This window comes from Tachyglossus aculeatus, chromosome X3 (genome assembly GCF_015852505.1).
Source record: "Tachyglossus aculeatus isolate mTacAcu1 chromosome X3, mTacAcu1.pri, whole genome shotgun sequence".
NCBI lineage: Eukaryota > Metazoa > Chordata > Mammalia > Monotremata > Tachyglossidae > Tachyglossus > Tachyglossus aculeatus.
In genome coordinates this window covers 6,010,931-6,026,166 of record NC_052099.1, presented here as the reverse complement: position 1 = coordinate 6,026,166, position 15,236 = coordinate 6,010,931, and the positions used below count along the sequence as shown (strand labels likewise).

Here is a 15,236-nt window from a genome sequence, read left to right as displayed (position 1 = left end):
GGGGCCAAAGGCGGTTGAGGCCGTTGGAGCAGTTGAAACGGTTGAGGCGGTTGGAGCCGTTGAGACGGTTCGGGGAGACGGTTGGGATGCGGTTGCTGCCGTTCGTACCATGCGGCTCTTCGGGGGGTTGCGGTTTCCCCAAGTCCCGGTCCGGACGGTATGGCGGAAAGCTCAGTGTCTTCCCCCCGGGCCCTTTTTAGGGGAGCTGGATGATAATAATAATATAATAATGATGGCATTTGTTAAGCGCTTACTAAGTGCAAAGCACTGTTCTAAGCGCTGGGGGGATACAATGTGATCAAGTTGTCCCACGTGGGGCTCACAGTCTTAACCCCCCTCCCCCCTTTTAGACTGTGAGCCCACTGTTGGGTAGGGACTGTCTCTATATGTTGCCAACTTGTACTTCCCAAGCGCTTAGTACAGTGCTCTGCACACAGTAAGCGCTCAATAAATACGATTGATTGATTAACCCGAACCCCCCAGAGGAACTTGCTTATCCTCCAGCGGGCACTACTCGCATCTGCTCAGGCGGCTACCTCGGGACAATAATAATAATGATGGCATTTGTTAAGCGCTTACTATGTGCAAAGCACTGTTATAAGCGCTGGGGACGATCCAAGGTGATCAGGTTGTCCCACGTGGGGCTCACAGTCTTCATCCCCATTTTACAGATGAGGGAACTGAGGCCCAGAGAAATGAAGTGTTGCCAACTTGTACTTCCCAAGGGCTTAGTACAGTGCTCTGCACACAGTAAGCGCTCAATAAATACGATTGAATGAATGAATGGACTAGTCCAAAGTCACACAGCTGACAAGCGGCAGATCCGGGATTAGAACCCATGACCTCTGACTCCCAAGCCTGGGCTCTTTCCACTGAGCCACGCTGCAAGCCCCGATCTAAACTAGGACGAACCTTGAATTGTTTTGGGTTTTGTTGGTTTTTTTTGCTGAAAATGATTACCTGCGGTACCCCCTGGGCAAGCACTCCTGGGACCTACGCGTCGACACAGTCCTGCATTCCCTCCTCTGGTTCGACTCCCACTGGAGCGGGGAGTCAGAAAAGGGACTCGTTGGGTGATTCAGTACCGTTTTCATTCAGGGGAATTAAAGACGCTTGAAAATGGATGGGCCGGCCCCGAGTTTTGCCTTTGGCTCAGGCATTGCACCCTCCCTTAGCTAGTTCTAGGAAATCTAGGTCTGAGTGTACTGCAGTGTGGGAAAGTAGGGGAAGAATCAGAAGGAGGTAGATTAGTGAATCACAGGGAAGAGATGAGGATTTCATTTGTAGCCTAGAAACATACACAGGATCTGTTTGTGTATTGCACCCGCAGGGCTCCTAAGTGAGCTTGCTCCCCTGAGTGAATATTTGCAACTCTTTCAGAGAGAGCAGCAGGAAGAGTTGGGTGCAGGATGGCAGTCGACCGATCAATCAATCAAGCCATCAATCCTTGGCTGAAGAATCATGGCTTGGCAGCAAAAATTCTGTTACAAAACAATGGTATTTATAAGTGTCGGGGTAGCTATAAAATGAACAGATAGGACAAAATTCTTGTCCCATTTCACAGAGGAGGAAATTAAGGCTCAGAGAGGTTAAGTTATTTGCCCAAATTCACAAAGTAGTCAAGTTGCCGAACTTGGTCACCTGACTCCCGGTTCTCTGGTCTTTCCACTAGGCCATGCTGTCTCCCTGACGGGTCTGCCACCTCCCCTGGTGACTGTGTTTTCAGATTCTGGAGATTAAAGTAGGGTTGGAATCATTGTGGTACTTGTTAAGTGCTTAGTATGTGCTAAGACATGTATTAATTGCTAGGGCAAGAAATAAGCAGATCTGGTACAGCCAAGTGTAGAGGAACAAAGACACCATTTCAATTATTTGATGATGCTCTACTACACTTCTTGCTGTTGCTGTCCAGTATCCTATTGATGAGGTTACTTGGTCATCCCATTGGGATCTCAACGGGCCTGTGAAATCAAGGGGGAGGGTGTCTCAGGCAACAGCCCAGGTGTACAGCTTCAGGGTTAGAGGAGGAATGCCATTCTCACTTCCTCTATAATTCTAGTGTTGTCATGGTGACATGGAGGGATTTTACATATACTTATGATTACTTCCTCTTAAGGTATCATTCAATTCAGACTCTTGAAGGTTCCGTGGTCTGTTAAAGAAGAAATTATGCTGAGCCTGAGAAATAGTAATCTCCTGGTTCCTATCCAGGTTTGAACAAACTTGAGAAACTACTGTTTAATTCCTTTCTCCCAGCTGCCTGAATAGGTAACACTTGCTAGTCATGCTGTATTTTGATATCCTCTCGGGGTTTCAATTAAAGTCACAAGAGGCTATCTTTAGCTCTTGTACGATTCCTTTTGAACCTATTAGAGAAATTATTTTTAAATCCTCTTTTGAATCAGTTGCCCTCATATCTAGATCACATTTCCACTTCTGGGGGAGAGTTATTTAAAATCCAGTAATGGTTCAAAGGGAATACCAAATACAACTATCTCTACTACTATTACTAGTTTACCAGCATTTGCTGTAGCAAATGAAGATGTGACTTTTTCAGTTCTACATTTCCTGTTGGGTTTTATAAGTTGAGTCCTTCTTGATCCACAGCTACTCTTGGACTCCTAAGCGATGACTTCTCTAGTCATATATGCCTGTTTCTATTTCCATCGAACACTATTTGATGTCTTCTCACTTGTGGATCCTGCAGGAATTGATCGTGTGCTTCCTCCTGAATTCTCTGATGCAGTTCCAGGAATGGCATTTGAAATCCCAGTCATCATTCCAGGGTGCGGGGTTGGAATCAGGATTTCCTGCCGTGTCCTTTCCCCTCACTCAATCAAGGGATTTGGGGTTCTCATGAGCCCCTATTCGGGAATCCCTCAGCCGCGGTGATTAGGGAAGCAGCCAGTGGCTGGAGTTGATTGATCAACTGCTATAAAGACAGGGTGTGTAAAAAAGGACATATAGTTTCCAGATAAAAGCAGCATGCCCTAGGGAAAAAGGGCACAGATTGGGAGTCTGAGGACCTGGGTTCTAATCCCAGCTCCACCCCTTGCGTACTGTGTGGCCTTGCTGGGCAAGTCATTTCACTTCTCTGTGCCTCACTTTCCTCGTCTGTAAAATGGGGATTCAGTACTTGCTCTCCCTCTTACTTAAACTGAGAGCCCCATGTGGGACAGGGACTAGGTCCAACCTGATTATCTTGCATGTGTCCCAGTGCTTACTACAGTGCATGGCACAGAGTAATCTCTTAAATACCACAGTTACTAATATTACTATTATCATTATTATTTAGTGACATGGAAGATTGCTCTAAAGTTATTTCTCCTGGGAAGAGAATTTATTCAGTGAATTCTCGGTAAACTGTATAGGGTGGATCATGAGTAGCCTATCATCTCTGAATGAAGCCATCCTCTATTGGGGAAAACTGGCCAAAGCCTTTTTCATGTAGTGGTTAAGTAATCTGGCACATCTTTTGGGGCAAAATGTCTCAAAGGGATTGTTTGCCCATCCCAGCAAAAAAAAAGCAATTTTTCTTTAGCATTTTCCTTAAGCAGCAATCACCAGAAACCAATCACTTAAGGTGGCCTAACCAGAGAGCAAACACATTAGAATGGCAATTAGCTGACTGGGAAACAGTGGGGCCTGGTAGAAAGAGCATGGGCCTCCTCCTCCCCTTCTAATCTGGCTTCTGACCCCTTCACTCCACAGAAACCATTCTCCCAAAGGTCACAGATCATCTCCTTTCTAGACTTGGGTATACCCAGCTACTGTCAGTTTCTCTGTGCATTTTAAAATGAGGTAAACTGTCCTTTCTTTCTACTGCTTTCGGTGACAAATCTTTTTTTAAAAGGTGAGATATCTGGGCAGAGATCTGCTGAATGAAGTGCCACATTTTAAATAGAGGTGTGTGGGTGTTTGTTTTTAATCTTGGTAGAAGCCAAGTGAATGTGCTCTCTAACCTAGTCAAGATCTTCCGTGAAAAAAATAAACTAAAGCAAGTGCAAGGTATTATGAGAGTCTCTTAATTGAATTCAACTCCTGCTATTTACAATTTGATGTGTTGCCCTCTAAAAGTATTCTGATTAGCACAAGATGGCTCCTAGGTGACTGAGGGGGATGAAGTTGTGAGAAGCAGCATGGCCTAGTGGATAGAGTGTGTCCCTGGGTGTTAAAGGACCTGGGTTCTAATCCTAGGTCTGTCACTTGTCTGCTGTGTGAGCTTGGGAAAGTCACTTCACTTCTCTGTGCCTCAGTGACTTCACCTGGAAAAGGGGGATCAAGACTGTGAGCCCCAAGTGGGACAGGGACTGTGTTCAACCCAGTTTGCCTGTGTCCACCCCAGTGCTTAGTACAGTGCCTGGCACATAGTAAGCGCTTAGCAAATACCCTTATTATCATAAGGACAGGCCCTGTAGGATCTAAGGTCAAGTGCAAACAACGGTCACACATTGGCCTTGGCTTCGGTCTTTCTTCTGTTGGATTGTCCTCTCCCAACCACTTAGTACAGTGCTATGCACATAGTAAGTGCTCAATAAGTACCATTGATTGATGAATTGATTTCCGGGCATGGGTAGGATCTTACCCTCAGCAGAGTCATCTTCAGAAAACGCAGGACGGCTATATATAATTTGGATTACGAAAGACTTTACAAGGTCTAAAACACAAGCAACAGTTGTTCAGCCCCCAGAGCCTCGAGGATGTCTTGAAATCGGTCCATGTATGGAGTAAGTGGTTTGAGCTGGAGCTTCTCTGAAGCCTGAGAGACCTCTGAAAAGTTTAAGACATATGGCGCCCTCCCCCAGTGAGAGAGAGATTTCAAGACGTCTGAGGAAAGTGAGAGCACCAGGTCCAGACGAATAGTCCAGACCCACAGTGAACATGGTGAGTATGACTGGAGAGGGGACCGCCCTCTCCCCGTCCCCCTCCAGGTCTTTTCTTTCTTTTTCTTCAGTGGTATTTGTTAAGAGCTTACTAGGTGTCAAGCGCTGTTCTCAGCACTAGATACAAGAGACTTAGGATGGATACACATGGGGCTCACAGTCTAAGTAGGAGCGAGAACAGGTATCCCATCCCCATTTTGCAACTGAGGAAACTGAGGCCCAGAGAAATGAAGTGACTTGTCCGAGTTCACACAGCAGGCAAGTGGCAGAGCTGGGATTAGAAACCGGGTCCTTTGGCTCCCAGGCCCGTGCTCTTTCTATTAGGCCACACTGCTTCTCATGCAGGTGCCCCTGCATTAGCAGAGATCTTCATTAGTTATATGAGCAGTGATGATTTCCTTTTTTTTTAAATGATATTTGTTTAGCACTTAGAGGCTCTGTACTAAGCACTGGGGTAGATTAAAGCTAATGAGTTTGGACAGAGTCCATGTCCCACATGGGACTCATACTGTTAATCCCCATTTTACAGTTGAGGAAACTGAAGCATAGAGAAGTGAAGTGACTTGCCTAAGGTCATCCACCATCCTGTGGTGGAGCCAGGATTAGAATCTAACTCCTCTGACTCTCGGACTCTTCCCACTAGACCACGCTGCCACTTTTGAACTGTCTGTTTCACTATTTCCTAGCTCCCTAGATAGTGGAGACGGGAAGGTAAAAGAAATGAAACTCAAACCAATCACGTTTACTACTTGCTAGCAGTTCTGACGAAAGGTGTGGCAGCACAGAAAATTGTACCTTCTGTGTTGGCTGAAGTGTAGTTTGGGATTTTCTGTGGATTTCAGTTATCCATACTCTCCCTCTTTCCCATTACGCCAGATTATTGAGTCAGCTGCATTTTCGATTTGCTTCTATCCACCCCAAGCACTTAGTACAGATGCTGGCACATAGTAAGCGCTTAACAACTACTGTTATTATTATTATGTCCAGACTGCTTTCCCAGTATTTTTTTTTTCATTATTCTCATCAATTCTCTTAAGCAACCTGGACTTTTTACAAATGTCATTTCAAAGAAAAGGGTAAAGTAGCAAGTCAGAGGCCAATCTGGAATTAGAAATCCTGGCCTCTGCATCCACAGTCTATTTAGTTCTCTAAATGATGGTCTTAAAGCTATTTAACAAAGAGGCTAGACATGTGGATCTTATCTTCAGCAAACGTAAAAGATTTCTTAACTGTTAACATTAAAAGTAATAGGAATTTGAACAATACCCAGTCTTCTTTTAGCACAGGAAAATGTAAGGAAGTATTTTATCAGGATATTTTGGTATCATACGGACACTTAAAATCAATCAATCATATTTATTGAGCGCTTACTGTGTGCAGAGCACTGTACTAAGCGCTTGGGAAGTACAAGTTGGTAAAAACTCCTTGGATGAAGAGGGGCTAAATAGAGAACCATTTTCTTCTTGTTTTAGGCCAGTAAAAAGACCAAGAAGAAGGAAGGAGATATTTTGCGAGCCCAGAAAGCTTCATCCAGTGTTTTCTCCAACTTTGAGCAGACACAGATTCAAGAATTCAAGGAAGTAAGACTATATTCCATTTGTCCAAAGACAAAAAAAATAACGTTTGTTGATGGCAAGCCAAAAAACCTCAGACTTTATAAAAGGGCTGACGGGGAGGGGGCGGAATGGGGAGGTACAGAGAAGAAGTGAAAAGGGAAAGGGTGGAGGAGGAGGAAAGCAGAGACCCAGAGAAAGTCAAGAGCATATTTCCAGGGATTCTGTATGCCACTCCAGTGGTTGTTCATGTTTGGACGACTTGGTGGGGAAGGAGAGGCACACACGGAAGCCCAGAGAGAGTCAGAGACTCAGGTCTATTGCTCTCCTTTGCTCCCCGTTCCTCCGCTTCCTCTGACATAGGTGCTGGGGCCTAGAGCAGGGAATTCTGGGGCTCCTATTAGCCCCAGGGCCTTTTTGTCTGAGTCCCAGTGCATACCAATTAGGATAATAATAATAACGATGGCATTTGTTAAGTGCTTACTATGTGCAAAGCACTGTTCTAAGCACTGGGGAGGATACAGTGGGATCAGGTTGTCCCACGTGGGGCTCATAGTCTTAATCCCCATTTTACAGATGAGGTAACTGAGGCCCAGAGAAGTTAAGTGACTTGCCCAAAGTCACACAGCTGACAAGCGGTGGAGCTGGAATTTGAACCCATGACCTCTGACTCCCAAACCCGTGCTCTTTCCACTGAGCCACGCTGCTTCTCTGGGGATAGGGGCAGGGCCATGGCAGTGGCTTCTATAAATACTTGGCAAGCCCGATAATCGATCGATCAATCAATGGTATTTATTGAGGGCTTATTGTGTGCAGAGCACTGTACTGTCTGGGAGAATACTACAGGGTCGGTAGACAGCTTCCTGGCCCACGAGGAGTTCGCGGTCTAGAGGGGGAGACACACATTAAAATAAATCACAGCTATGTACATAAGTGCTGTGATGATGATGATATTTGTTACGTGCAATGTGCCAAGCACTGTTCTAAGTGCTGGGGTAGATACAGGATAATTGGATTGGACGAAGTCCCTGTCCCGCATGGGGCTCACAGTCTTAATCCCCATTTTACAGATGGGGGAACTGAGGCACAGAGAAGTGAAGTGACTTGCCCAAGGTCACCCAGCAGACAAGTGGCAGAGCCAGGACTAGAACCCAGGTCCTTTTGACTCCCAGGTCTGGGCTCTATCCATTAAGCCACGCTGCTGGTGGGCTGTCTGTCATATGGGGAAGAGGGGAGGGCGACACAAAGCCCTGAAAAGGTGTTGGCGGTGGCAGTGGATACGCTGCTTCAGTTAATCCTGTGGCCCAGTGAAGTTCCCCGGGTTGGTTAAGAAGCTGGGTTATGCCAGCAGAAAGAGTGGGCACAGTAGGGGCACAGGCTAGCTTGCTGCCTGTCTCTACCCGGACTAGGCCCAGACCTACACCCACTCTGGGCATACATTAGGGAAGACAGCCAAGCCCTAGCACTGCCGTGGTACCATCTTACTTTCGCCCAGCCAGCTTCACCTGAATGCCAGTCTGCAAACCAGTGGGCACACTCTCGGGCATTGATCCAGAGAGAGACAAGTTATCTTTCCTGTTCAGCACAGTCTATTGTAGTAGATGAGAACGGGTAGTGCGAAACAAGAATTAGATGAAAAGCTTTGGCAAGTACTGTAAATAACTGGTCTGGTAAACACGGCAGCAGGGTGAGCGAATTAAGGGTGTTTTTGGTTTTCCAGGCTTTCACATTAATGGACCAGAACAGAGATGGAATCATTGATAAGGAAGACTTGAAAGACACTTATGCCTCTCTGGGTATGTATTTTTGAAATTAATCCCTAGCAGACTTTGAAAAATATTAAAAGAAACACTTTGCAGATGAGGTAAATGAGGCTCAGAGAAATGAAGTGACTTGCTCTAGGTCATACAGCAGACAAGTGGCAGAGCCAGGATTAGAACCCATGACCTTCTGACTCCCAGGCCCCTGCTCTATCAACCACGCCATGCTGCTTCTTGCTACACATGAATGTCTCCAACAAGATCTTTGATACTGATTTTTTTATAGTATTGAAGTACTACGTGCAAGGCACTGAACTAAACGCTAAGGTAGATACAAGATAATCGGGTCGGACGCAGTCCCTGTCCCACGTAGGACTCAGTCTTAATCTCCATTTTATAGATGAGGTAACAGGCACAGAGAAGTGAAGTGACTGGCCCTAGGTCACACAGCAGACAAGTGGCAGAGCCAGGATGAGAAGAACTCTGGTCCTTTGACTCTCAGGCCCGTGTTCTTTCCACTAGGCCACACTGCTTAGAAATCCAAGAGAAGCCTGCTTTTCTAACTTTGTATAAGAGCGGTTTCTCATAAAGGAATTCCAAGATGAACAATTGGCCTTAGTTACGTTTAGCCTGATCCCTTCATCTCATGGGACAGTCTGCTCTAGCAGTGCTGGGTTTCACATGTGAAACAACAAATATAACCAAACAAACCCAGCTGAGAATCAACTCAGTAGGGCCAGGCAGGCAAGAGGTGGGGCATACTAATCAATGGTATTTATTGAGCGCTTACTATCTGCAGAGCGCTGTACTAGTTGCTTGGGAGAATACAGAACAACAGAATTAGCAGACATTTTCCCTGCCTGAAACGAGCTGACAGTCTAGAGAGGAATATTTGCAAAGACAGCTTAGTACAGTGCCTGGCACTCAGTAAGTGCTTAAAAAACACCATTATTATTATTATTATTATTATTATCATCATCATCCTACATCCCTTCCACCAATCCTGACTCCACGCCTTGTTCTAAACCAGACTTGTCCTGATTGGCACTCTCACTCTTACTCATTCAAGTCAGGTAATAGATATAGTGTGGCTCAGTGGAAAGAGCACGGGCTTTGGAGTCAGAGGTCATGGGTTCAAATTCTGGCTCCTCCACTTGTCAGCTGTGTGACTTTGGGCAAGTCACTTAACTTCTCTGTGCCTCAGTTCCCTCATCTGTAAAATGGGGATTGACTGTGAGCCCCACGTGGGACAACCTGATCACCTTGTATCCCCCAGCGCTTAGAACAGTGCTTTGCACATAGTAAGCGCTTAACAAATGCCATCATTATTATTATTATTATATAGGATACATAGTTGGAGCAGGTGAAAGTGACTACAGGGATAGCACTTCTTTGGGAAGCATCCTCCAAGGGTGAGTTCAGAGAAAAGAATGGTGAGGAAAGATGTGGGAAAGGGGTCGGCGGTGAGACAGATGAGATCAGGGCACAGTGAGCAGGCCTGTGCTAGAAGAGCAGAGTGTGCGGGCTGGGATGAAGTAGGAGATCAATGAGATCAGGTAGGAGGGAGCGAGCTGATTGAGTGCTTTAAAGCTGATGGTAAGGAATTGCCACTTGATGCGGAGGTGGATGGGTGGCCACTGGAGGTTGCTGAGGAGGGGGGAGACATGGACCAAATGGTTTTGTAGAAAAATGATCCGGGCAGCAGAATGAAGTATGGACTGGAGTGGGGAAGAGACGGGAAGCCGGGAGGTCAATGAGGAGGCTGATGCAGTAGTCATGGCAGGATAGGATAAGTGCTTGGATCAGTGTAGTAGCAGTTTGGATGGAGAGGAAAGGGCAGATTTTAGCCATGTTGTGAAGGCAGAAAGGACAGGGTTGGGTGACAGATTTACTATGTGGGTGGAATGAGAGAGATGAGTAGAGGACAACGCCAAGTGCTGCTTTGGTAATGATTGGGTTTACAGATTACTAATACTGCAACCATATGAATAGTATATGCTTATTTATCACTTCCTGACAGTGAAGACAGTGTCATCATGAAAAGATGGAAATTTAAACATGAAACTTCTTGTGAAGACAGAATGCTTCTAGTGATCTAATTTTGCAATTGCCAATCACAGTTGCCTTTTTGAGAACCATTTTGCCTGCTAAAAGAGTGTATATTGTGTTAATGACAGTTTTTGAAACTGCTTCTCAAACTACTAAATGGGAAAAAAATGATATTTTAAAACCGGCGATCAGCTTGCTTGGTATATTACTCATAGTTTGGATTTTTTCAGGTGTTAGGCTTATCTTAAAGAAGGACTCATTTTCACTTTTTTTGTTTTATTGGTTCACTAGTATAAAGCGTTTGCTGATGTCACAAGCAGACAAGATGACGGCTGAAGAGGTTTGCAATTTTTCTCTACTCATTGTGTTCCCTTATGCCTCCTGGATGATAAAAATTGCTCATAGGGAAGCCACACATAAATGTGTCAGAGGTGTAAAGAAAGCAAAGGTGCAGAGGTCAGAGGTCATTCCCATGGTTTACCTGAGCACAAAGACACAGCCCATATGCCTAGTCATTGTCAATATCGTCCCTTTAGCGTCTCTGTGGTTACACTGCTGAAACAAGGGATTCTTTGTTTTTTATGGCCTTTATTGAGCACTTACTATGTGTCAAACACTGTTCTGAGCACTGGGGTAGATACAAGTGAATGAGGTTAGATATAGTCCCTGTCCCGCATGGGGCTCACAGTCTATGTGGGAGGGAGAACAGGAGAACTGAGGCACAGAGAAGTGAAGAGACTTGCCCGAGGTCACTCATTCCATTGTATTTATTGAGCACTTTCCTTCTGCAGAGCACTGTACTAAGGGCTTGGGAGAGTACAATTCAACAATAAACAGTCATGTTCCCTGCCCACAACGAGCTTACAGTCTAGCAAGCATTTGGCCAAGCTGGAATTAGAACCCAGCTCCTCTGACTCCTAGGCCCGGGCACTTTCTGCTAAGCCATGATGCCTCTCTCCAGTGCTGTGCAGCCTAAGGAGCGGGCCGGGCTCTTTTTAAACGGCAAGCTCCGGGGCTGCCAGCTACAACCTCGACAGCCGAGAGTGGCCCTGGACTACCATTCAGACAGTCAGTGGTATTTATTGAGCGCTTATGCGGTAGAGGCCCCATTTGAGCCTTCTCAAAAGTATGTTGTGAATGAAACCTTTTCAAAAAAATCACTGGTTTAGAAATCATTCAAGGCATTTTCCTATTAAATCATTCTCTGTCTGAATAACAGTTACAAGAACGCATTATCATCCTTATTGATGGTATTTATTGAGCACTTAATGTATGCAGAGCACTGTACTAAGCTCTTGGGAGACTATAGTACAACAGAGATGGTAGACACATTCCCTGCCCACAACAAGCTTACAGTCTAGATGGGGAAACAGACTGTAATTTAAACAAATACTTCTTCTGCTACCATTTTTTTTACGTTTTGGACCAAAGGAAATGGTCTCCCATTCCTTTTGAAGTTTTATTTGGGAGATATGCATTTTCATACTTCACCCTAAACTGTAGTACACGGTTTCCTATATAAAGCAGCCTCCCTGTCACATAAAGACTTAATAGTAATAATTATGGTATTTGTTAAGTGCTTACTATGTGCCAAGCACTGTTCTAAGTGGAGGGTAGATACAAGGTAATCAGGTTGTCCCACGTGGGGCCTCACAGTCAATCCCCATTTTATAGATAAGGTAACTGAGGCACAGAGAAGTTAAGTGGGTTGGCCAAGGTCACACAGCAGACTAGTGGCAGAGCCGGGATTAGAACTCATGTCCTCTGACTCCAAAGCCCATGCTCTTTCCACTAAGCCCCGCTGCTTCTTGTGGATCCTTCAGTCTTAAAAATGCTCTAAAACTGAGAGCTTAGACAGTGGCATCATTCCTATCACAGGTGTCTTGTGCTCTTCATTAACAGAGCGGATTTATAACTTGTTCCAGGCTAGGAGGGCATTTTCTCAGTCATTTCAAAATAATAGACCAAAAGAGGACAAGGGACCCGAATTGATTGATTTGCTTCCCAAATGAAGTTCAAGTTGAAAATTGGCCTGTATTGGTGATGAGAATTGATGCTATTTGCCCTTTCCGTAAATACTATGCAGGTAGACCAGATGTTCCAGTTTGCACCTATCGATGTTGCCGGCAATTTGGATTACAAGGCTTTAAGATACACTATTATACATGGGGAGGAAAAGGAAGAATAAACAGGATCCTTTGGCTTTGAGCTGAATGGCAGGAAATAAAAGCAGCAAGAAATAAAACCACTGAAGGAGTTTCTTGTATTTCTCAAACGAACCAGGAGTCTTTGGTTCATCTGTCAGATTGGGACAGACAGATAGGTCCACGTTTATCTGTTCTCTCCCCTGACCAACTTGCGTTGCACCGGTCTAAAAAGTGAAATGTACATCCCAAGATCCTCACCACCCACGAGTATTTTCAGGAGTTATGGGACCACTTAGGTTGATGTCCCTTCGTTTCCCCCTCTCCTTTCATGCTCTCTCTTCACCCCAGTGTGACCTTTCTCTGGACGTCAGCCCCTTACCTCTTGCTCTGTGCGTGGTAGCTGACTGGCTGGAAACAAAAATCCGTAAGTGTCTTTTCTCACAAACGGAAGGACATTTGGCTCTTCAAGCAGTGTGCTGAAAGCTCCCCAAGAACCTCACCGGCAGCTAGATTCTATACTGTCCCCTAAAGCCATCTCTCTTGGAGAGACATTGCACCTCAAGAGCGAAGATTGATAGAGGACAGAGACAGAGTCCATTTTACGAGGTGTGCTTTGCAAATCATTCCCCGGAAGGCTCACTAGACTCCACAAAATCACTCCGCCAGGAATAAGGGGCCCTTGGGCAACTGCTGGAGAGAGATAGCATGTCATGGCCCAGGATCTCTAGGTTGACTGGCTCCTGTACATTCCTTGGGCCTCCTGGAAGCACCTACTGTAAGGGTTTTGGCCAGTTCTTGGAAACCCTGGTCACCCCACCCTGACTTCCCTGCAGCCACTGTCATCCCTCCCTTCTGGGGGGTCAGCAGAGGTCATGCGAGGCCCCAAGAAGAGCAGCACAAGCTACTAAGAGAGCGCCCTCCACCTGAGACTCCCAGGGTACTGGAGTTCTTTCATTCCCTCATCGTCCAACCCTACCACTCGCGACAGCTACTATTCACTCTTACCTGCTGCTCTCCTGTTCCCCCCTCTGCATTCCTTGCAGATTTCTATACTTTTCTCCCAATCTAATCTTGGGGACTTCAATCTTCATGTCGATAATCCTACTGACCCTCTGCTCCTCTCCCACCAAGTCTCCCCCATCCTCTCCTCTGCTGACTCTTGCTCCATCCCATCTCAACTGCTCGGCACTGGGTTGAATCATCTCTAGCCTCACCTCCTCTGATTTACCATTTTCTTGTCACAACCTGCTAACCTGCCATCTCGTCATCATCAACTGTATTGAGCGCTCACCGTGGGCAGAGCACTGTACTAAGCACTTGGGAGAGTGCAGTCCAATGGGGTCTGTTGACATGTTCCCTGCTCACGAGTTTACAGTCCACAGAGCTCCCTGATTTCGGTCCTCAGCCCTCCATGACCTCCGTAATGTGGACCCTCACCTCTCCATCCCTCCCATCCCTAGATGCAAAAACCCATGCCCTTGACTCCACCCTCTTCACCACTGCCCACCTCTGGTGTAGCTGGACAAAGTGTGCCTTTCTTCAAATCCCTAATTTATTCCCATTCCCGAACTATGCACAACAGATCAGGAAGTTTTCCCGTGGTCCTGTGCTTGCCATTTGCACCATCCAGATCTTGATTCCCAGTCTTGGCTACTTCCATGGTGGCCGGTGGAAGCATGATACGGCTAATTGTAGGAATCGCTCCTAGCGCTATCCGAGACTGTGGGTGGGCAACTGAGGGACTTGTCCAGGGCTGCATTTAGGATGGCTTGGTGCCACTGGCTTCCGATCCTTAGACTCTACAGAATTCTTAGAGACTATTTTTGCTGTCCTTGCACCACCTACCTTCACCTATGGTAGCCAGGCTTGTACCAGCTGTTTGGTGCTCTGGAAGCTAACCATTTTTGCTACCGAATTCCTGTGGTTGATCCATGTCTGTTGTTTATTATGCATGGTCTCCAGCAGCTGCTTGAACCCACCATCTTGTAGCTTCCCTGCCAGCCCCCGAGGATTCAGTCTACTGAGTCGCAAGGTCCCTTCTGAAATAAGCTGCCTCTCCCTCTGTCAGTGAAATGGAGGACACTGAAAACTAGTGCTTGCAAATTTGATAATTTTGGGGAAGTTGCGACAGTTGGCAGCTGAACTGTCGGAGGAAGGGAGGACCTGGTATTGGATGATTCCCCCTCTCCCTCAATATCCTCTCCCTCTCTCCCATCCTTTCCCCAGATCCCTGGTCTTCCCTCCTATCACACCCTTCCCCCTGCCCCAAACTTCTATTCCCCTGAAACAGCACCTGGCACTTCACACCTCTTCTCTTGTATCCATGAGGAGCAGCATGGCCTAGTGGAAAGAACATGGGCCTGGAAGTCAGGGAATCTGAGTTCTAATTCTGGCTCTGCCAGTTGTTTGCTGTGTGACCTTGGGCAAGTCATTTAACTTCTCTGCCTCAATTTCTTCATCTGCAAAGTAATAATAATGGCATTTATTAAGCACTTACTATGTGCCAAGCGCTGGGGAGGTTACAAGGTGAGCAGATTGTCCCACAGGGGGCTCACAGTCCTAATCCCCATTTTACAGATGAGGTAACTGAGGCACAGAGCAGGTAAGTTACTTGCCCAAAGTCACACAGCTGACAATTGGCAGAGCTGGAATTTGAACCCATGACCTCTGACTCCAAAGCCCATGCTCTTTCCACTGAGCCATGCTGCTTCTCTGATGGGATTCAATGTTTGTTCTCCCTCCTACATGCCCCATGTGGGACAGAGACTGTGTCCAACCTGATTATCTTGTATCTACCTCAGTACTAAGAACAGTGGTTGACATAGTGAGTGCTTAATTCAATAA

General features: G+C 46.1%; 1 protein-coding gene across 1 annotated transcript; it reads left to right on the top strand.

Annotated features, from left to right (window-relative positions):
* Nucleotides 1-44: 44 nt before the first annotated feature.
* MYL5 (myosin light chain 5) lies at nucleotides 45-12,447 on the top strand. Its single transcript, XM_038770186.1, has 5 exons — nucleotides 45-157; nucleotides 6,356-6,463; nucleotides 8,157-8,232; nucleotides 10,537-10,585; nucleotides 12,332-12,447. The coding sequence occupies exons 1-4, from the start codon at nucleotides 110-112 to the stop codon at nucleotides 10,539-10,541; spliced, it is 237 nt and encodes a 78-aa protein (XP_038626114.1). The 5' UTR covers nucleotides 45-109; the 3' UTR covers nucleotides 10,542-10,585; nucleotides 12,332-12,447.
* Nucleotides 12,448-15,236: the final 2,789 nt, after the last annotated feature.

Excerpts from the sequence above, each read along its gene's own strand:
- MYL5 (XM_038770186.1), top strand. The coding sequence starts at position 110 with ATGCGGCTCTTCGGGGGGTTGCGGTTTCCCCAAGTCCCGGTCCGGACG. Across the intron at positions 158-6,355 it reads CCCAAGTCCCGGTCCGGACG|GCCAGTAAAAAGACCAAGAA; the intron begins GTATGGCGGAAA and ends TTCTTGTTTTAG. Across the intron at positions 6,464-8,156 it reads AGATTCAAGAATTCAAGGAA|GCTTTCACATTAATGGACCA; the intron begins GTAAGACTATAT and ends TTGGTTTTCCAG.